Source organism: Lissotriton vulgaris, chromosome 8 (genome assembly GCF_964263255.1).
Source record: "Lissotriton vulgaris chromosome 8, aLisVul1.2, whole genome shotgun sequence".
Taxonomy (NCBI): domain Eukaryota; kingdom Metazoa; phylum Chordata; class Amphibia; order Caudata; family Salamandridae; genus Lissotriton; species Lissotriton vulgaris.
Genome location: NC_141696.1, coordinates 543993738 through 544016237, shown reverse-complemented (window position 1 = coordinate 544016237; position 22500 = coordinate 543993738). Strand labels below are relative to the sequence as shown.

Here is a 22500-nt window from a genome sequence, read left to right as displayed (position 1 = left end):
TAGAGATTTAGGAAAAGTAAAAACAAATATGTTGTCTGACATGCAGTCTTTTCCTAAATCTCAACAAATCAACCAGCATATAGACAAGTGTAATTTTAATATTAGACCTAGACACCACACAGAGCTATACTATCAAACGGGGACCCTCACAGCATTTATGAAGTAAGAATGATTGAATAATTTAAAGAAGAAGCCTTTTGATTTGACATAAGAAGAAAGGTCTAAACTTTACACAATACCGTTGCATTATTTACAGCATTTAATATATAAGGCTTGCATCAAGCTGCAATGTTTTTTGATTCTGGCTATAGTTAAAGCCCTATCATAATAGTGTAGAGCTATTAATCGAATATTCTTGATTGGGCAAATGTTATGCCAAGTATATAGAATATTTAGTCATAAGTTGGAGTCTCTGAGAAGGTTGTTATAGAAAGGTGAAAGATAGCTGAGAGAATGTGATAATGTGAAATAAGATATTGCGATGGCACCTAATTTAAAGCCATTATATCACAATGTCAAATGCATTTAAAATTTCGATTCTCATGGAAGTAAAGTATTCAATAAAAAACATGGGCTATTGGCAGTGATTTGGCCTTCTTGCAACATTTTAGGGACTCTTGGGTCAATTCACAAAAACATTTATGAGTACAGGAAGTGATATTACAAGAGTACTCTTTAAAGTACTCTTGCATGCCATTGTGCCTTTGTGAATCACACCCGAAATTCCCTATAAGTAAAAGAGCGAAGAGAATACAGTCCTTTCTATTTGTACTAACTGTATATGAACATTCCCTATATGTATTCCACTAGATGTTCTGTGGTAAATTCATAAATGCATGCAAGGGTATGTAAAAGAGTTCTACAGAAGTGCTACTTCACATACTCATAAATTCCCTTGTCATTCAGTTCCTCTGTTTAGGGATGAAGTAAACAATATGAACAGATTTTTGATAGTTAGGAAAAAGGCATAAGTGGGTTGGATTGCTCTCCTGAGCTCAAAACTTTAGCTATACAAATTAAGGTGGGAATAAAAGGTAAGAAAGCGCAGCTGATTGTGGAGTTGATCCATTATTACCAGCCTCCAGGGTGGTGGATGTTTGGAGAAGAATAGACTAGCAAAGAAGACAAGATAATAAGGTTTAGAGTGGGATGAAAGGAAAAGTGGCAGAAAGTGTGAAACTGAGGCTGAAAATTCCAAAGGGAATTCTGGTAGGTTTCATGTTTTTGTCACTGTGTAACTGTTGAGTAGTGTGTTTATTTTTTGGAGTATATGGGCGTGTTTTCAGTGGCTGGCTTCTTATGTGAGGGGTGTCTTACAGTGTATGTTAATGAGGTATTTGTGTGTACTCTGTTCTGCTTTGTTTTGTGTGTTTATGGGAAGGAGGAAGAGTGTCATATTTTATCTTCTGTTGTGAGCATGTGTTTATGTATTAGATGGCTCTTTGTGTTATCAAGAGAATCTCCTTAAACCATGGTATTGAGGAATCATGTAGACGTGGGATTTCAAGGGCAGGCGGATGGGCAACTTCAGGGAAGAGAGAGTTGAAATAGGGAAAGCATTAGACTTAGCTGTGCTTGCACCTTATTTGTCTATGTGTCAACCTTAAGCTTATACCTGAATTTGAAAGTGTAATCTCTCTTCCTGATTGATACACTGCTATATATATATGTGTGTACACTCAAATGTAGCTTCTTCATAGGTGTAGTTTTCATTATTCTTTCTATATAAAGTGTTGAGTTTAATTTGAGTGTTTAAATACTTGTTAGTAGTCTCTCTCTACAATGTTATCTTGGAAGAGAATGAAGATGAGAAATTCTGATAAAATGGAGTCCCGACTCAAAGCAAACCTTACCAAGGCACAGTAATTAAGCACACTCAGCTTTATTGAAACTGAACAAAGACGGGACCCTGTCTTCACAGGAAGTGCCTTTTTGTTTTGAATATCTTACATGTCTTCTTTTTGTGTGTAAGCAAAAATACAGTTTTTCTTCTACTTAAACATGTAGCAATGATTCAGAAGCACGTAGCTCTGGCACCAATAGGTTCAATAACAGGTTATGAAAATCACAGTACAGTTTTAAAGTTCTTAGGTTAATTCATGAAATTCAAAATGCCAGCCGCTTCGAGAGAACTGTAAATCAGAGGTTTGTAAACAAGTTTTTGACACCCTATCTACAGAGCTATTGGCGGAAGCTACATCGATTGCGTCTATGCGAAGGCTGGCGCTAAACAGAACTACGCCATTAATTAAAGAGGCTCTCAATAAATATGTGTTTTGCGGGGAAGGCGCACATTGGGAAAATTACAGTTTGGCACCTCGAGCTGTATGAAAGAACAGCAGAAAATCAACAAGCGTTTCCGAACATAAAAGAAAACACAGCTGTATTGGCAGTTTCACTGGTTGTTAAGGATGTAGGCTATCAAATAAACCACACAGTACACAAGTTGTATCCCAAAAATTACATTTTCAAACAAAGCGAGTAAGTATTAAAATGCACATCCACAAATATATTAAAGTAGAAATATTTTTTTCTTTTTTTTCCTGCAAGTAGAAATCGTGTACAACCCCACAAAGGGACTCCTTTGTAAATCACTACCTACTGACATGTGACTGGAATGTACTGTTGCTCCACAGACTTGTTTCAAATAGAAAGGCAGCTTTTCCCAAAGAAAAGTTTGGTCCACTTAACACGCTGAACTGTCTATAGCCACCATTATTATCAAAAGATTGACCTGTTAAAAACTCCAGCTATGGTCATATGGCAGTAAAATTTAGTTTTCTTGTACAAATGATTAGGCAGTATTTATATGGCAGTGATTAATACATTTGGCCCCCATTTAATACTATTAATCAGTGCAGACACTGGAAGAACAATGCACGACACAGAGAATCGCATTGCAGTCCTGAATAGTTTCAACTCTCCTGCTTGTTTGTTTGTGCAATAGTTGTTCTTCTCGAAGTTCTTTCTTAGTTGATCTTGGTGGGGTGGAACAACAACAAGAAAAGTCGAGAATGACAGAACGATAGTTCAATGTGTATTTACAAGCACACTTTCGGTAGTTGGTCCTCCTCAGAAGGCTACGTTGCCTACTTCATGTCGATATCCTCGTGCCTTATGATTTTGTACGTAATCCAGTAAAAGATGTTAAAAATTAGGAAGGCCAAAGGGAATGCTGCGCGGGATATTGTGTCAATCCGTTTGGCACGATCAACAAACTTCTTTCGGATTGACTCCGAATCCTTGGGCGGAACTGGTGGTGGCGGGGGTGGTGGGGGCTTTACCGCCGTTCCATCCTTTACCTGGAGGCAATGGCCCATTCCGTAACCGCTGAAGTTGAAGCGGCCTTCGCGAACAAGGTCTTCCTCCTGAAATAAGAGAAGTGAAAGTGGATCAGCACAAATACAATGGAACGCACAAAGCCTCTATTCACGTTGGTACACTTAAGACTCTCAAATGTATTGCCTACATTGCAGCATTAAGAAGCAACACTGTGCACAATGTGGCAGGATACAATATCTGAGAAAAAGAGTAACTGTACCTATATAACACCACTGGTAGATGCCAGCTAGTTGCCTGTCCAACAGCAAAGTGTTCAATTAAACTCAAGCACTGTATCTTACTACCACTATAAGCATGCACACCATTACAGAAAAATAATAAGGGTGGAATTTGCACAGTAGCATTTACATACAGTTGCTATCTTGATTATCTTGAATATATGCTATTTGATGAGATCTAGTTTGCACGGAGCAATATTTGCCAGCATCAGCAATTATTGCACTGTAACTGCATAACATTGCAAGTTCTTTCACTATTACTGCAGAATATCTTTTGTCAATGACTAATTCCATCAGTTCTGAAACCTAATTGTAATTTTGTTTTCTTTTATTTTAATTGCTTAGTATGGATGGCTGCTCTTCAGAATACTGGAATGTATTGTATAAATGCTTCCTAATATCCAGGTGTTCTTTATATTTGCTTATTGTAATTTTTCCAAATTAGTAGTTCTGATGCACATGAGATGGCACCTCACAGCATGATCACACGTCACCTGACTTCAATGTGAATGCTTTCTTGCTTCACTGCCACAAAACCTGAATCTACTTTATTTGCAGTGCAAGCACATGGTGCATCATTTGGAATTTAAAAAAAGGCAAATGATAAAAAAATCAAGAATTCCAGTTAGTTTTTATCTCTTCAGTATCTTACTCAAGATAAGATTGCGAGAACATAATGCATTGAACCAAATCATAAATACGTTCAGAGAGGATCCCATCCAGTATAAACGGGGTACTTCATATACAAATATCTTACATATAGCCGAAGAGTACCACTGTTGGGTGTCCCAGTTAATCGGAAGGGTGCTTTTCTGATACTGAGCGAAAAGAAAGTTCATAAGATCGAATCATCAGGGAACTTTTTTCAAGCATATTGCTTGAAAACGTCTTTGAATGGGTTGAAGATAACCAAATACTTCCCAAATTCCAAACAAGCTTATATTCACAGTTTTAGTTTTGCATTAGAAGACTACTCTGTCCCTAGGTGGTGCTTATGACATTTCCCCTTAACTTTTGACCAATAATACAGGATCCAAACTATAACACCTTTGATCAGGGATGGTTTGTTGCCACACGTCTTAACATGGCAGACTTCCTGCATGATTCGCTGTGCAAAAAAGTACGGATGATGATGAATAATTGACTGTGACATCTTTAAAGCTAGCATATTCTGCAAATATTGCTATAACAGTTATGGACAAAGTTGCACCATGGTTCATGAAGTCTAGTTGCAATTTTAATGAAGCTCCTAATAAGGTGGAGAGCATTAGAGTTAAAAACTTTGAGGCATATTATCAACAACTAGCGATATTTATCGCTAAATTAGCTTGGCGACATTTTTTTTATCGCCGCGCATCGCCGGATTTCATCGCAGAGATAACGTGCTATTAGCAACGTTTATCTCCAATGTGATAAAATATCCGGCGATAGTGGCGCAATGTGTGAATATCGCTGGGAATCCAGCGATATTCAGGCATTAACGCCAATAGGGTCTTAACCTGAATATCCAACTACCATTGGATATACAGGTTAAGAAGTGGTCTGAGTAGGCGTTAGTTTTCAGCGATATTCGCGGTTAACACAAACTTTTTAATCGCTACGCCTGCGTTGATAATAGGCAATAGCGATGTTAGCAACTGCTTTCAGTCGCTAACAGGTTGGGTACGCCCACTTTGCATGTCATTAGCGATAAATATCGCTGACATGCAAAGTGGGCCCCAAACCGCTCGCTATCACCTAAACGCTGTTGCGAACTTATGTTAGCGTCCGAAAACGGCCGCAAAAGCGGCGATAATTTCATTTCACCTGCCTTGGTAATATGCCTCTTTGACATCTATAGGGAAACCTCATCCTGAGTTTAGGCTCTACTTTTGTACATTTCGTTCTGTTGCATGACAGCTCTGTCTATTTTAAAAAGTATATGATAAATGGTCTTGTCTCTTGATCAATACAATTCTGGAAGATCTAAGAACACTGGCTTGTCATTTAATGGCTTATGGGATTCGTTGTTACCCCAACTTAACAAACTGATGTTTTAAATCATCGATTAGGCTGCATTGTACAAATCATCCTTTGATCAGAACCTACCAGGCTTCTCCTTAAGGCCTTTTTAGTATTCTGAAGATAATTATATTATCATACTTCATGTAGACATCAAGCACATCTTTCTCATTTATCAAACAATGACACATGTCAAAATTTGATGTTGTTACTGTAGAACAAATTCTATTTTGGTCACAGCTCAGAGGACAAGCAAAAAAAATCGATTTTGAGTTATCTTTGTGGTCTTAAACTGCAATCCGTCTTGTATCTTGCATGTGTTATTATTGTGTAGTCACAGATGGTCTATATGAGAAAGACTGCACCATTAACGTTGTTTCTGAACTTAAAATGTAAATCAGTTGCAATCATATGTCATGAATCCAGATAACATTCTTATCTGTAGCACGTCATGACCATTTAAACAAAACCAGTGATGAAAAGAAAATGAAATGGCCCCTTAAAATTCTCTTTTTTTTAAAAACATAAGTACATGCATTAGAAAAAATGGTGGGATGATTCTGAAGCTCCACCTGCCCTGTCGGCTAGTGAAGATCCAATATGTTCTAGTAAAACAAAGCGAGGAAAACTAAGAACACCCAATGGACTCTCATGTACTGCCTCATCCCTAAGGGAGCAGTCGAGGGCACTCTATGAGGGACGACAGTCGGCTACCTTGATTGAAAGATACACTGCAGTATCAAGGGTACCTCAGGTACAACAGAGAACTGCGAGGAGTTGGGAATAAGACCCAGCTCACTCTCCTACACAACACTGTTGCTCCAACAACAGAGGACAAGCGATGTACCTAGGGTAACCACTTATCAAGAAGGTGAATTCTGGAGAATGACAGTAAAAATTCAGGACAAAGGGTTAGAATTCAGGACAAAGGATCAAAATTCAGAAAAAAAGGTTAATTTTACTGATGCATCTGAAGGGGTTGCACGATTAAAAAATAGACAGTGGACATAAGTACAATGTAAAATAGGTTTATGTTCTTTAGTTGTATTGCACATTGGAGTTTTCAGCAAACATTCACATATAGTTAAACCTAGTTAAAGATGAAAAAACTTGCAAGCATTCAGTTCAAGCAGAATTTGAAAGCCGACCATGAATGATAGTACAAGAAGCAGCTTTGTGCTGGGGGAGCGTGCCAAGATGGCTGACCCACTTTATTGAGGCTCCGCATACTTACCCCTTTATCCGGCATGAGTCCTGTACCAGTATAGCCACCCACCTTTCATATTAGCCAAATAATATAGAGGATACCATTTTCTACCCACCTCCTCATCTACGTGGGCTATACACCCCAGAAATCTGCATGAAGGTTTGGACTTGGAAAACTGAAAGGGCGACATATCACGTTGCACATCAACGAAGCAGTCAGGCCTGTCGCTCAACATCACGGACGAGTGCCGATACACCTACAACCGCAAGTAGAGGAAGAAATAAAGTCACTGCTGGATCAGGATATCATCGAGCCAGCCGAAGGACCAACACCATGGGTATCTCCAATAGTAGCCGTACCAAAGAAGGACACTGCACAGATCAGAATATGTGAGGATATGAGAATCCCAAACACCGCCATCGAAAGAGAACGGCATCCAGGGCCGCATCTGGATGACATGATCAGCTGTCTGACGGGAACAAGACGATTTTCCAAACTGGACCTGTGTAAGGGATACCATCAACTAGAACTGGACCAACAATCACGGGACATAACGACGTTCTCGACACATCTAGGTCTGTTCCGCTACAAGCGGTTGAGCTTCTGAACCTCCTCAGCGGCTGAAATATTCCAAGAAACAATCCGACAAATAATAAGACAAATATTAAGACCAATCAAGAACAGTCTCAACTATAGTGACGACATTCTAGTATTCGGCAAGTCGAACGAGGAACACAACAGAGCACTAAGAGAAGTATGTTCACAACTAGAAGAAGTAGGACTAACAGTAAATGAAAAGAAATGTGAGCTGGGAAGAGAAGAACTGGTGTTCTTCGGGCACATCTTATCGAAAAAGGGAATGAGACCAGATCGCAGCAAGGTAGACACCCTAGAAAAGGCAAAACAACCAAGGGACATAGCTGAAGTACGATCATTCCTCGGTCTTGCCAGCTATTGTGCACAATATATCAAGGACTTCGCGACAGTGAGTACACCACTGCGAGAGCTAACGAAGCAGGGACAACCGTTTGAATGGACAACAGACTGCAGCAAGGCGTTTGAAGAGATAAGAGCGTCAGTAACGGCTGTAGATCAACTGGCGTACTTTGACCCGAACTTATGCACAGAACTAACTGTGGATGCCAGCCCAGTGGGCCTGGGCGCGATACTGGCACAACACAAGCATGGAAAAGACTTGCCACGCCGGGTCGTGGCTTATGGGAGCAGAAGTCTGTCAGACGTTGAGAGAGCATATTCTCAACCGGAAAAAGAGAGTATGGCCGTGGTGTGGGCATGTGAGCACTATCACATGTTCATCTACGGGAAGCCTTTCACGATTGTAACAGACCATCAGGCACTAGTCACCATCTATGGCAACCCAAGCGCCAAGATACCACCAAGGATAGAGCGCTGGGGAATAACGTTGATGGACTACAACTTTAAAATAGTTCATAAACCTGGAAAAGAACAAAATCCGGCTGACTACATGTCACGGCACCCACTACCATACAGAGAAGAAGGCACCACCATGGCAAAAGAATACCTAAACTTCATCCTCAAGTAAAACACTCCGATGCCAATAACGATTACCGAGCTAGAGCAAGAAACAAGGAGAGATCCCACCATGCAGGCAATCGGAAAAGTTGTGCGACAACAAAGATGGAGACATGTCAATAACAACAGCCCCACGGAAGAAGGGGTAATAAAAGATGAAATGCTGGCTTTCAAGAAAATAAATGAAGAACTGTCAGAAATGGAGAACGGCATTCTAATGAGAGGATCACGAATAGTAATACCATACAGGCTGAGGAAGAGAACACTTGAACTGGCCCATGAATCTCATCGAGGCATTGTCGCTACAAAGAAAATGCTGAGAGAGAAGGTGTGGTTCCCAGGACTAGATGGCATGGTGGAAGAAGCAATAACACGCTGCCATGTCTGTCAAGTGACGGGACCGCCATCTAAACCAACACCACTACAGATGTCAGAGCTGCCAAAAGCAGTATGGACAGAGCTAGAGGCACATTTTTATGGACCGTTGGAGGCCGGAAATTACCTGTTGGTTGCCATTGACGAGTTCTCAAGATTTCCGATTGTAAGGCAGATATCGTCGACATCGGCAAGTGCCACTCTACCTGTGCTCGATGACATCTTCGCTGCCTGGGGCTCTCCACAAACATTAAAGACGGACAACTGCCCTCCATTCTCAGGAGAAGAATTCCCCCGGTTCATGGATTACCTGGGGATAAAACATCGGAAAATAACACCTCTGTGGCCAATGGGATGGCAGAACGATTTATGGGAACCATAAAGAAAGCCATCCAGAGAGCAAAGTTGACACAAATATCGACTGGGCAGGCACTGTGCCAGGTGCTGAGGGACTACAGGAACACCCCTCACAGCTCCACAGGTCGATGCCCAGCCGAGCTCGTATTGGGACGATCAAGCAAGACGAGGCTGCCACAAATGGAAGCTAAGATGAGCACAGATCGGAGTGACATTGTGGAAAGGGATCAGGGATCAGGAATCAAAGAGGAAAATGAAAGAGTATGAGGATCAGCGGAGACATGCATCGGAATCGAAATTGAATGAAGGAGACCTGGTGGTGGTGAGACAGAGACAACAACGGAAAGCAGACAGCCCATTCTCCAAAGTCCCACTGGTGGTGACGAAAGTGAAAGGATCGATGATAACGGCAGCTTCCGACCAACAGAGAATAACGAGAAACAACTCGCACTTCAAGGAGCTAAAGACGGAAGAAGGAGAAACAGCAACAGCAGCACCATGGAAGGCGGAAGATAGAGAACTAGGAATCAACGGAGAAGAAAGACCAAGAAGAACATGCAGAAGACCACAAAGACTTATTGAAGCGATGTAGAGCGACAATATCTCTCTCTCTCTCTCTCCATCTCTAACTCTCTCTCTCTCTCTCTCTCTCTCTCTCTCTTTCTCACTGTAACGATCAGAAAGTACTGTCAATGGGGGGGGGGGCGACAATGACTAGTAGGAATGTATCACAAACATTTGTTTGCAACAAGGGGGGAGATGTCGTGACCCGACAGATAGGGTGACCAGACAAGAGGACACTAGGATGCTGTGGGTCATAAGGGCAGTGACCAGGTCACTGGACACCACATCCTGTTAGGGACAGGAAGCTAGGGGCAGAATGACCAGGGAACGAAGCAGGACGGACATACATGTAAGCAGATGCGTGACATGCAAATAAAGAAGTGTTACCAACCGACCTGTGTCCCGTGAGTAATGTATCGCCTGACGATCAGCACAAACACTACATGGGCCCGCATCTAAGAGCTGGCTTGTTAATGGTGCCATGACTAGTGTGCCGCCTTAGTGATGGGACAGGCAGATGGCAGCGACGACACCGAACCACCTGGGGTTGCCCTGCTGCTAAATCACAGTACACTCCCTACTCTCTGTCATCCTACGGCATAGTCGCCCACAGAGCCACTGGAGGTGACTGTGCCACTGGATTAGGTATTGTCACGGCCCTGATGAGCTGTGGTAACCAGAGCATGGAGGAGGGCCTTGCGGACAGAGATGGCTGCTGAGCCAGTGGGCTGCTGTTGCGGAGTGGGCCGGACACTGAGGCTCTGGGGCACCTCTTTCTCCCCATCAGGAGACGCAACCATCCGGGGAAGTATAGTATGGCCCTGGACCCACTTGTGTACAACGCTTTTTACACCAACCACCGGATGCCGGAGGATTCCCTGGTACTGTTCCTTGCTGTGCGATTGTGGTAAATGCATGGACCGGCCCCCGCTGCCCTGCTGACTGTCAGACTGGCGTGTAGCCCTGGACATCCATGGATGTACCCGCATTCACAGCATGACGAGGTGAGCTGCACAACAGGGGTTAGCCCGTTCCTGCAGGTTTGCATTGTTTCTTATAACGGGCTACCCCCTCATCACGCTCCCTGCACCAGTCCGGAGGTCAGATAGGGCCAAGCCATGCTGCGGGGAAGCTCATGGGGGCTACCGATCTGTGGCTCATGTTGACCTACGGCTCACTCCACCACCCCTCTCTTGTTGCTGCCTCCTGGACCAAACAGCGGCATTGGCACAGGACCCCAGTTAATCACAACCCATAGGGGACTACCAGAGCAGGCTGGATCAACGTGTGCTAGGCCTAGGCAAGATGATGGACTGACACACACCTGAATAGACTCTGGTGCCCTGCGGGTGTCTCCTCCTGCCCTTCCTCCTCACTGTGGGACATCACCCATTCGGAGAGTCTTGAGGTCGGGCAAGGCCTGGGCATGCCCCCATATGACACTGACTGTCTGCACAACGATGAGAGAACATCGCTGGTGCATTACAACGCACATTTTATACCTTTACAATGCAAGCTTCTGCATCGCGCATGCTGTCACATCGGGTTACTGCTGCAAGGTGCACCTCAATATTCCCATGTACGCAGCCCTTTCTATTACAGTACTGGCAGCCGCATAACTCCGTCGGTGCAACTCAATATTCCCATGTACGCAGCCCTTTCTATTACAGTTCTGGCAGCCGCACAACTCCGTCGGTGCACCTCAATATTCCCATGTACGCAGCCATTTCTATTACAGTTCTGGCAGCCGTACAGCTCTGTCGGTGCACCTTAATATTCCCATGTACGCAGCCCTTTCTATTACAGTTCTGGCAGCCGCACAGCTCCAGCGGTGCTCCTCAATATTCCCATGTAAGCAGCCCTTTCTATTTCAATTGCAGAGCACAGTGCATCTACATTCTTTCACGCAGCAACCATTGCTATTCCAGTACTGAGGCACAGTAAAAACACCTTCAGACTGTCTTGCAGCAACCGTTAGTATTCGAGTATTGGCATCCAGACAGTTCTCATATGGGCACCAGTCTTGTTTGCAGCTGCTGTTTCCACACATCTATGCTGATGCACCCGCTATCCTTTTCCACAGCAGCTCTTTTGATTTTAGTACTAGCACCCACCCATTTGTTTCTATGCTTCCCAATGCGGTGGTCAGTACAATACCAGTACTGCCTCCCACACAGCTGTGCTTATGTACTGCGATCCTGTCCTGCAGCAGTCCGACCTTTTTTTATGACTGGGACACAAATGGATGTGTCTCAACTGAGGGGCCACAACCTGCTCAGCAGCAGCTCTTTCTCCTATAGTACTGGCACCAACACAGCTCTCCTGAGGTACCTCATTGTTTCTGCACCAGTCCTTGCTCTTCAGTATGTGAGCCCCTGTGTCTCTTTCGCAGCTGAATGATCTCCAACTTGCTTTCATTCAGCTGCCCTTGAGACTCCAGTGACAAGTGTCCCAGAGTTTTCTTAACACTGGGCCATCTACCGTCTCACACCGACGCAGACAGGAATCGACATAAACTGAAGGTCCCTGTGACCCGCGAACAGTCAGAAGTGTCAGTAAAAGGACATGTTACCTGTGACAGTGGTCCTGCCAGCTTCTCCTGGGGGTAGTGGGCGGCAGAGCGCCTATCCCCAAGGATCGATGAGGGTCAAGCCGGAGAGCCTCCGCGGGGCTCCATGCTCCTCTTTCATATTTACAGCTTCTTCTACATCTCTCTCAACCTCCCCACCTCCAAAACAGACGCCCTCCTCCTGCTCTCAACCTTTAAACATGTTCTCCAAGCAATGGTGCGGGATCAAACTGATTACAGGGAGTTTACGAGCCAAAACGAGAAACCATTACGAGTTGTAATGGCGTGCGATCTTTTGGTATGCATCCTAATGGAATTTGCCATAGGGTAAACAACATTGGCGTTGAAATGCCACGCAGTGGAAAAACGTGTCTAGTAATAGTCATTGCGATGTGGAGGCTGCGTGCTAAAAGAGCACGTTGTAACTGTTGGCAATGTACTATCATACATCCATTTGGTCTCCTTTGTCAATGGCAAAGTAACTTACAACTGCAGTCACTTAATTCCTAGAACTAGATGAGAGCGTCTGATGCAAGCCCTAAATTAGGAGTGTGTACCATCAACCACTGTGAGGGTAATTATGTGCGCCTTGCCCCTTTAAGTGGTACTACAAGGGAGTTACAAAGCTCTTAGAACTAGGACCAGGTGGCATTCTGCCACACGTGGAACTCTGCAGAATTTCACTGAGTTTTCATTTAACTGTGTGAAAATCCAGAGTAAAACTCCAGAGCTCCACCCACCACTAGTTCATTTATGTTTAATATTTTTGAAACCTAAACACCTGTTTTACTTTTTTTTGTTTTATGTTTTTTGGGTGAATGTGGTTTATAGTGTATATTTTTTGATTATAAGGTAAATCAAAGTCAAGTTTTTCAAGTCTTGAAATGTAAGACCTATTGCTTCCTAATGTCTTGCATTGTGGTAACAGTAGTGCAGTGGTCTAACATACCTTGAAACGAAACAATGCTGGGAATATTTCTGATTTTCATTTGTCAGGGATTAAAACTGAGGACAAGCAGTTGATGTTTGATGACATGATGTTAAAGGTGCGAGCTATGTGTTTTGCACGCAACAAGGTTCTTGGGACCAATTTATTGCATTACATATGGGAATGTTCTGTGCATGTTTCAATATTTTTACAGGTTTAAGATTTTGTTAGAATTTTCACTTTTGGAGAAAACTAAATTTTGAAATGTTTATTTTTGCAACTTTGGCAAAGCGAGTGAATATGTGATTCAGCAATATTTCAGGGCCACTACATGAACATCTTGACTCTGTTGTTAGTGGAGCGTTTTTGTACTGGGTTAGGCTCTTTGTATGTTTTCCCCCATAACAGGGGTGGTGTACTTTCCTCCATGGACCTGCTAGCAGGCAATGGGCTTAAAATACGGGTAATGAATAACTGTTTTTTCGATGAACTGTCCATAAATCTATCTATATAAATAAAAATGTAAATATTCGTTTGTTCAAAATCGCAAATCTCCGAAAGTACTTCACCGATTGCTTTGAAATTTTGACAAAACGTTGGATTCGAATACGCGCGTGTTTTTATATGCACAACGTTGGATTCCAATACGCACGGGTCGAATACGCGTGTGTTTTCAATTGAAAGCCCGATCAGACACATAAAAATCTCAATGTTCGTTTGTTCAAAATCTTAAATCTCCGAAAGTTGTTCACAGATTGCTTTGAAATTTTGACACAACGTTGGATTTGATTAAGCGCATGATTATATATACACAACGGGGGATTCGAGTACGCGTGTGTCCAATACGCGTGTGTTTTTAATCGTAAGGCCAAACAGACTCCATCGATTTGGTTGCTGCGCAACAACTACAAGGGATGCATAGAGACAATAGTCTACATATATTAGGATGGACAGTTGGCCTCAGGATGGCAGACCGGGAAGTGGGTGGAGGAAGGGGGGAGGAGTTGGTTCACTTTGCAACATTAGCTCGTGTTTAGATATACACAACGTTGGATTCGAATTACGCCTGTGTCCAATAGGTGCATGTTTATAATCGAAAGGCCGAACAGGCCCTATCGATTTGGTTGCTGCGCAACAACTACAAGGGACGCAGAGAGACAATAGTATACATATATTAGGATGGACAGTTGGTCTCGGGATGGCAGACAGGGAAGTGGGGAGGAGTTGGTACACTTTGTAACATTAAGAAAGGACACATAGAGACAATAACCTACACTTATTAGGATGGACAGTTGGTGTCAGGATGGCAGACCGGGAAGTGAGTGGAGGGAGGGGGGAGGAGTTGGTTCACTTTGCAACATTAGCGGGTGTTTATAGATACACAACGTTGGATTTGAATACGCGCATGTACAATACGCACGTGTTTTTAATCGAAAGGCTGAACAGACCCTATTGATTTGCTTTCTGCGCAACAACTACAAGGGACGCATACAGACAATAGTCACAAAAACATATTGTATACCCACAAGCATTGTGAAATTAAACATATTAGAAACGTGCGCTTACTCTTTTCTTTCTCTTCCATTTAACTAGACTGAGCCACAGCAATGCGTGGCCGGGTACAGCTAGTTTTCAAATAAAAAAGCATTGAAGGGGTGGTGGTAAATGTCATAAGTTGTTTGTCTGCCATGCAGGCTAAATTTAAATATTGCTGATGGTATTTGATGGAGAAGGAGGGATGAACTGTCGTTTTTTGTTGATGCATCTGCATCACCAAATTCTAAAAAGGACCCTTAGAGTTCTGGACCCGCTTCCTAATGCCACTAATTAGAAGAGTCACCTATATCAATATGATCTCACCCCCCCTAAACCGCAATGCCACCCTCATGACATCCCTCATGATTTGTTCATTTGACTCAATCCCCTTTTGCTGAAATTCCTATTGAAAAGGATTGCCCTGGCAATGTCACATATAAAGTGTTTTAAGTCCATCTTTAATGGGGTATTGGAATCCCAGATATACAGTAAATCTACCAAGTCTCAAAACTGGTGGGCCATGGTGCCAATACCATTGCTGCATTTCCCATATCGGTGGCGTATCCCGATGGAACTTTCCCTGGCACACCGTCACAGTGGTGAATTTATGGCTCAAGTGATGGGTGGCCTATAGCAAGAAAGGTAAACCTACAAAGAAAATCCCTTTATGAAGGGGGACAATACTGGGCCAAGTGACCGTCTTGGAGGGTTTCAAAGGCTAGAACAATATTGGTATTTCCAGATTTAGAGACGTAATGCCCCATTGCCTCTATCTTCTCCATTTATAATCTCCAAAACAGAATTTGACCTACACAAACTTCAATTCTTTTAGTATCTGCAGCTCAGCCAAGCTCTTTCGCCTCGTTTAGATGACCTTAAGAACCTCCCTGACTCAACTCCTTAGAAGCCGAGTTGTTGAGTGGGGAGATGGGAGATGGGAGAAATAAAATCTCATAACTTTACTAATCATTGGTAATTAACACGTATGACGCCTTTCGGCTCTCTGAGAACACTGCGCAACTGCTGATGAGAATTGGAGTTCAGTTTGCTGTTAGTCAGGGGAATGGTGCTTACTTGAACACATATTTTCACCCAGTGTGCCCCATGGTGCCCTCAACTGCTGTATATCTGCATAGTTCATTGTTTTAGGTGTCAGTAAAATGAATGGGAAGGTATTTATGAATCCACATTGCCACTCTCAAGAGCTGCATGTGTATCCCGAGTGAAATACTTGGTGTATCCATTATAGAATAGAACAGTACCCTTATTTCTCAAAAGACGTTTCTCTTGTAGAAGCACAATTGAGGGTGACTGTTGCTTGATAAAGTGGAAAACAGCTCTCTTTGGGCTTGTCATTGAGACCCTTGACATTTTAGGAGGTACGCTAAAGTCATTAGCCACACTGTTAGATTTGTATGTGGATACCAAAGATGTACTGGGCTGAGGTATATGTTGATGTACAGAGAACAAGACAACACAAAGACAATAGGGGAAATCAACTGTAGAATACCAAACTCCCTCCCACCTTATACTTCTGCCACTGAATCATCTGTCACTACTCCTCAAGCAAGAGAACCATGTGGAATGGGATAATAGCCAGAGATGGCGGTTGGAGCAGCTAGGTAAGTGAGAACCGACCAGGCTTGGATTAAATGCAAATGGAGGCTCCTGCTAAGCCATGTTTGCCATCTTTTACATACTACTTTGGTATGGGTACCCTAGACACTTTAGCAACATTATAAAGTCATCACAGAATGGATATTGTTAAGGCCTGTCACGCTCCAGTTTTTCATTCTCCAACTAGTCCACATTCAAGGACCCTTGCCATCGAATGTGACCGAGAAGTTGCTACACCAATGGACATGGATGTCGCAGACCTGAGTCCCCTTTGGTGGGGGCTCTGCTGCCTCCTGGGCCAAGGACCAGGAGGGTGACCTTGTACCCATCCATGGGATCCAGCATGTGATCAACCAAAGGCAGACAACAGCGGCCTTCGACCAGGAGACCACACCTCCAGCCAGTCTCAAACCTCCAGGGGCGTGTCAAAGAAGTGAGACTTTCCAGCGGCTGGAGTGCACAAAGAGGTATTAGGGTGGCGTAAAGGAGGCCTTGATGATGAATGACAACTCCTCATTTCGACCTAGGTTTTGTTTTCATTTTCTTGCTTTCTGTGACTGGAAAGAATAAAGCTGAATTAATAGGTGGCCTTTCACCATTGCTGTACCTGTTTTCCTGCTTTTCCCAAGACACTGATTATATGTCTGCAATGCAAATAAAATTGTTTGATGAAAAGAGAATGATGCCCACAACATAGTAGATGAACAGTACACAAAGACTATCAGAACAACAGGTGATCCAGCCTGACCTCGTCAGTGCAGGATAATTCTACCCGCCGCGTGGCCCCTTCCAGGAAGACACCCGGTCCCCTGCTGTCACCACTGCTCGACCCGCTGCCATGACTGTGCCCCGCTGCACGTTAGTATAGCCTCTGCTCTGCCGCCATTTTAGTGCTGCCCCCTGTTGCCGTTGTGTCCCACCTGCATTTGTACTTTGTACTGTCGCTGCTGTTTTTCCCATCTAGTGCTGCCCCCTGTTGCCGTTGTGTCCCACCTGCGTTTGTGCCTTGTACTGTTGCTGCTGTTTTTCCCATCTAGTGCTGCCCCCTGTTGCCGTTGTGTCTCACCTGCATTTGTGCCTTGTACTGTCGCTGCCGTTTCCCCATCTAGTGCTACCCCCTGTTGCCGTTGTGTCCCACCTGCATTTGTGCCTTGTACTGTCGCTGCTTGCCCCACGTGGATTGTTTCTGCTGTTGCTGCCGTTTTTCCTCAATTGATTGTTGCCCCATTGTTTGCTTGCTCTGCCCCCTGTTGCCTGCTGCCCTGCCCCCTGTCGCCCTAGCGCTTTGGACCCGCTGTCCACCCCGCTCCCTGCCGCTGCTCCCCGTGGCCCCTCCCCCACTCCTGCTGCTAGCCACGACCCTCTCCCATTCGCCACCCCGCTCCCACCTCCCAGCTGCTCCTCCCTCGCTCCGCCCCCCCCACTCTCCATTTATGGCAGAGTGCAGGCGTACGCTCAGCCTTGACGTGCAGCGGGTGCGCCAATTGTGCGCTGAAGGCACGCCAAAGGCAAGCCCGTCTGCGCCCGTCCACGCCTGGACAGCGCCCAACGCCAGGCCCCCTGGCCCCCGCAGATGCCAGCCCACCCGCCAGACCTACGACGCTGCCTCCCTCAACGCACTCAACACCGGCCGAATCCCCGGCTGCCACCGAGCCACCCCTGGATGCTCCCACGGACCCTTCACCTGCCAATCCTGCAAGTTCTCCTGCATCCGGACCTGCACCGCACCCGCCAAGCCGACCCCCAGCAGCAACCACCCGAAGTGCATCCTGCTCAACACTCGCTCCGTCCACAGGCATGCCGTAGAACTCTGGAACCTCCTCGACACCAGATCTCCAGACGTCGCCTTCCTCACGGAAACCTGGATGAACGCCTCCTCAGCTCCCGACATCGCCATCGCCATCCCGGACGGATACTAGATCACCCGGAGGGACCGCGTCAACCAGACTGTAGGAGGCATCGCCATCGTCCACAAGAACACCATCCGCATCACGACCAACTCCGACGACACCCTCACAGCCGCCGAACACCTGCACTTCCAGATCCACACCGACCCCAAGACCACCCTCAGAGGCACCCTCATCTACAGACCCCCAGGACCACGCACACAATCCAGCGCCGACTTCATCAGCCCGCACGCCCTCCCCTCCGCTGACTACATCCTCCTCGGTGACCTCAACTTCCACCTGGAGAACAACAACGACCGCAACACCACCACCCTGCTGGACAACCTCACCAACCTCGGACTCAAGCAACTGGTGACCACCCCCACCCACTACGCCGGCCACACGCTTGACCCCGTCTTCTCCTCCAGCAAGGACATCTCCTTCAGCCACGCCACCGGACTGCACTGGACAGACCACAGCTGCGTCCACTTCAGCTTCAAAAGGACCACGACCCACCACCACCCGCAACAGGTTCCCCGCAGGAGCTGGAACAAGATCACAGCCGACCAGCTCACCACATCCCTGAGCCAGAACCCTCCCGCCAGCTCAGCGAACCCCAACCAAGCCGCCAACGACCTCACGAGGTGGATCAGCAACAGCGCAGACGACCTCGCTCCACTGAAGCCCCCCCCGCCAGACCGGGCTCCAAGAAAGCATCCTGGTTCACCGACGAACTCAAGAGCTCCAAGAGGAACTGCCGAGCCCTCGAGAAAGCCTGGCGCAAAGATCCTACTACAGACAACATGACCACCCCCAAGCTTGCCACTCGAAAGCATCACCAGCTGATCCACGCCACCAAGAGAACCGCATTCAATGAACGACTGGACAACAACACCCACAACAGCAAGGAACTCTTCAACATCGTCAAAGAGCTCTCGAACCCTAGCGCCGGAAACAACGACATCACTCCCTCGCAAGACCTCTGCAACTCGCTCGCCTTGTACTTCCACAACAAGATCGCCGACATACACAACAGTTTCAGCACCCAGCCGACGCGCCCTACAACCGCACCAACGCCCCCCCCCCCCCCCACCACCCTCCACGCCTGAACCCCGGTCAACACAGAAGACACCATCCGCACAATGAACTCCATCCACTCCGGCTCCCCAACCGACCCCTGCCCTCACCACATCTTCAACAAGGCCGACTCTGTCATCGCACCCCACCTACGGGACATCATCAACGCCTCCTTCGCTACCGCCACCTTCCCAGAGAGCTGGAAGCACGCCAAACTCAGCGCCCTACTGAAGAAACCATCAGCGGACCCCACTGACCTCAAAAACTACCGACCCATCTCGCTCCTTCCTTTTCCTGTCAAAGTCATCGAGAAGACTGTCAACAGACAGCTGGCCGCCTTCCTCGAGATGAATGGATCCCTCGACCACTCGCAGTCCGGCTTACGGGCCAACCACAGCACTGAGACCGCCCTCATCGCAGCCACCGACGACATCCGAACCCTGCTCGACAACGGGGAAACAGCGGCCCTCATCCTCATGGACCTCTCAGCGGCGTTCGACACGGTCTGCCACCGCACCCTAGTGCAGCGCCTCAACAACATCGGAATCCAGGAGAAGGCACTGGAATGGATCATCTCCTTCCTCGCCGGGAGAACACAGAGAGTCCGTCTCCCCCCCGTTCAGATCCGAGGCCACCGAAGTCATCTGCGGCGTACCACAAGGATCATCACTCAGCCCCAATCTGTTCAACATCTACATGAGCCCCCTTGCGGCCATCGCACGCCAAGACAACCTCAACATCATCTCCTACGCCGACGACACCCAGCTGATCCTCTCCCTCACCAACGACCCCGCCACCGCCAGGACCAACCTACACGAAGGGATGAAAGACGTAGCCGAGTGGATGATGACCAGCCGCCTGAAACTGAACTCAGATAAGACGGAAGTCCTCATCCTGGGCTCTTTGCCCTCCGCCTGGGACGACTCCTGGTGGCCCCCTGCCCTGGGCAACGCACCCAAACCAACAGACCACGCACGCAACCTGGGCTTCATCCTGGACTCCTCCCTCTCCATGACCAGACAAGTCAACGCCGTCTCCTCGTCATGCTTCAACATCCTACGCATGCTACGGAAGATCTTCCGGTGGATCCCCACCGAAACCAGGAAGACGGTCACCCAGGCCCTCGTCACCAGCCGGCTGGACTACGGCAACTCCCTCTACGCCGGAACCACAGCCAAACTCCAGAAAAGACTCCAGCGCATTCAGAATGCCTCAGCACGCCTCATCGTGGACATTTCCCGACACAGCCACATCTCCGCACACCTGAGAAACCTGCACTGGCTCCCCGTCAGCAAAAGAATCACGTTCCGACTCCTCACCCACGCACACAAAGCCCTCCACAACCAAGGCCCAAGATACCTCAACGACCGCCTGACCTTCTACACTCCCACCTGCCAGCTACGATTGACCAACCAGGCCCTCGCAGCCGTCCCCGCATCTGAAGAGCCACAACGGGAGGAAGATCCTTCTCCTACCTGGCTGCCAAGACGTGGAACTCCCTCCCCATCGACCTCCGCCTGACCCAAGACCACCTCTCCTTCAGGAAGCAACTGAAGACCTGGCTGTTTGAGCAGTAGCGGACCCCCCTTCCCCAAGCGCCTTGAGACCCTCCGGGTGAGTAGCGCGCTATACAAATGCTTTGATTGATTGATTGATTGATTGAATGCTGTCAAAAGCACACAAGGTTTGGCTAAGGAGGAAAATGAAATCAGCATTGTGCAATGCTAGACTGCATGTTTTATTTTTATATTGATGGATGGCCTGTTGTTCTGCCAGGGCGATGGAGTAAATAAATTACTCAGTCATCCTGGTGGAGTGGTCACCCACCAGATTTATAAGTGACCCCCCAAGCTGGTGGTAATTTATAAAGCATTGAAAGGAACTGCAGTTCCTGTCAATGCATTTTTCTGTTTGGTACAAGACTTTCTCAGCGGGACAGAGCCTTGCACCAAACAGATTCCTTTTCTATTTTCAAATGGGTAATTCCAAAACAAAATTTTCTTTTTGAAAATTAAATATATAATACTCCCCTTGCATTGGGAGTTGTCTCCCATGGCAACGGAAGCATTTACCTATTTTTTCTGCCACTAACCGCCAAGGTTTTCCTGGTGGTGACGGGCAGTGAAAACTGACGTCATTCCACCCATCGAAATTAGGTGGGCTGAATTACTGGTCAGCCTCAAATGGCCCTTACTCCGCAGGGCTGTAGGAGGGGATTAATCATGGCAGAGACTGAGTAGTCTCCACTGTGAATAACCCTAAGGTTCGTATGCATTTAAATTTGGTTGGCAGAAAACATTCTTGGAGGTACAGATACTCTCCGTGACCGTTCTGATGGAGTATCCTTACTGCCAAAAAACAATTCAGCTTTTAAGTATCCACCACTACATCCATTTCATTTTCATGAAATGTTTACACAAAGGTATTAGAAATTAGATATCAGCTAAATTTGCACTTATTTACTAAAGCTATACCATCTTCTCATAAAACAGTAACATACTGAAATAGAAATAGGCTAACCTTGATAAACCTGTTGTCCAAACATAGAAGATTCAATGAAAATCTGTTTTTCATTAAGACTGTACTAAAATAGAGGAGATTATGATATCAGATGTTTTCTAGTGACTCATTTGCTGACCTTTGATCTCGGAGGTTTGGTTTCTGATCCCAGAACATCATTAGAAACTTTTTCAATTAATTACCTGAACATGTGAAACAGTCTGAAACAATGCAATGTGCAGTCTCTGTATCGTTCCATTCAACACTAAACACCTGTAGCCAAGATCTACAAAAACGTTCTGCTACTTAGGATCATATGCTGCTATGTATGGTGTTTCTAGTGGAAGTATTTCACTTTAAAAAACAAGGGGGAATATTAGCAAGAACCTCGTTAACATTATCGCCGTTTTAGCGGCAGGAAACTGCTGCTAAAACGGCGATAATGAGCTTGCTAATATGCGTTATAGAATTCCAATAGAAGCCCAGGTTAGATGTCCTGCACTTAACGACGTTCTTGCTAATATGCCCCAAACTGTTGGAGAGATTGGCGGAAATAGAAACTAGGAGGCTTGATGTGTTCCGCAATTTTGCCTTTTATTCACTGATCAGAGTTAATAAAGGATCTGTATAACGGTTCCCTCCCTCTCTGGACTCCGGAATCTTTTGGCTTGTTCACTCCTTTCGTTCGTGGTTCCTTCTTCCAGGCGGGGGAACCCCAGGATACTTGGAAGAAGAAGACAGAAGGACGGTGAGTACCTTAACTGATTTAG

The 22500-nt window shown here is 45.9% G+C and overlaps 1 protein-coding gene across 1 annotated transcript in view; it reads right to left on the bottom strand.

The window, feature by feature from the left end:
• Positions 1–1701: 1701 nt before the first annotated feature.
• The window catches only part of GLRA2 (glycine receptor alpha 2), a 1032607-nt gene continuing 1011808 nt past the window's right edge, over positions 1702–22500 (bottom strand). Inside the window, exon 9 of the mRNA XM_086934355.1 lies at positions 1702–3368. Coding sequence (XP_086790481.1) covers positions 3090–3368 — 279 coding nt within the window. The 3' untranslated portion in view covers positions 1702–3089. The remainder of the gene's footprint in view (positions 3369–22500) is intronic.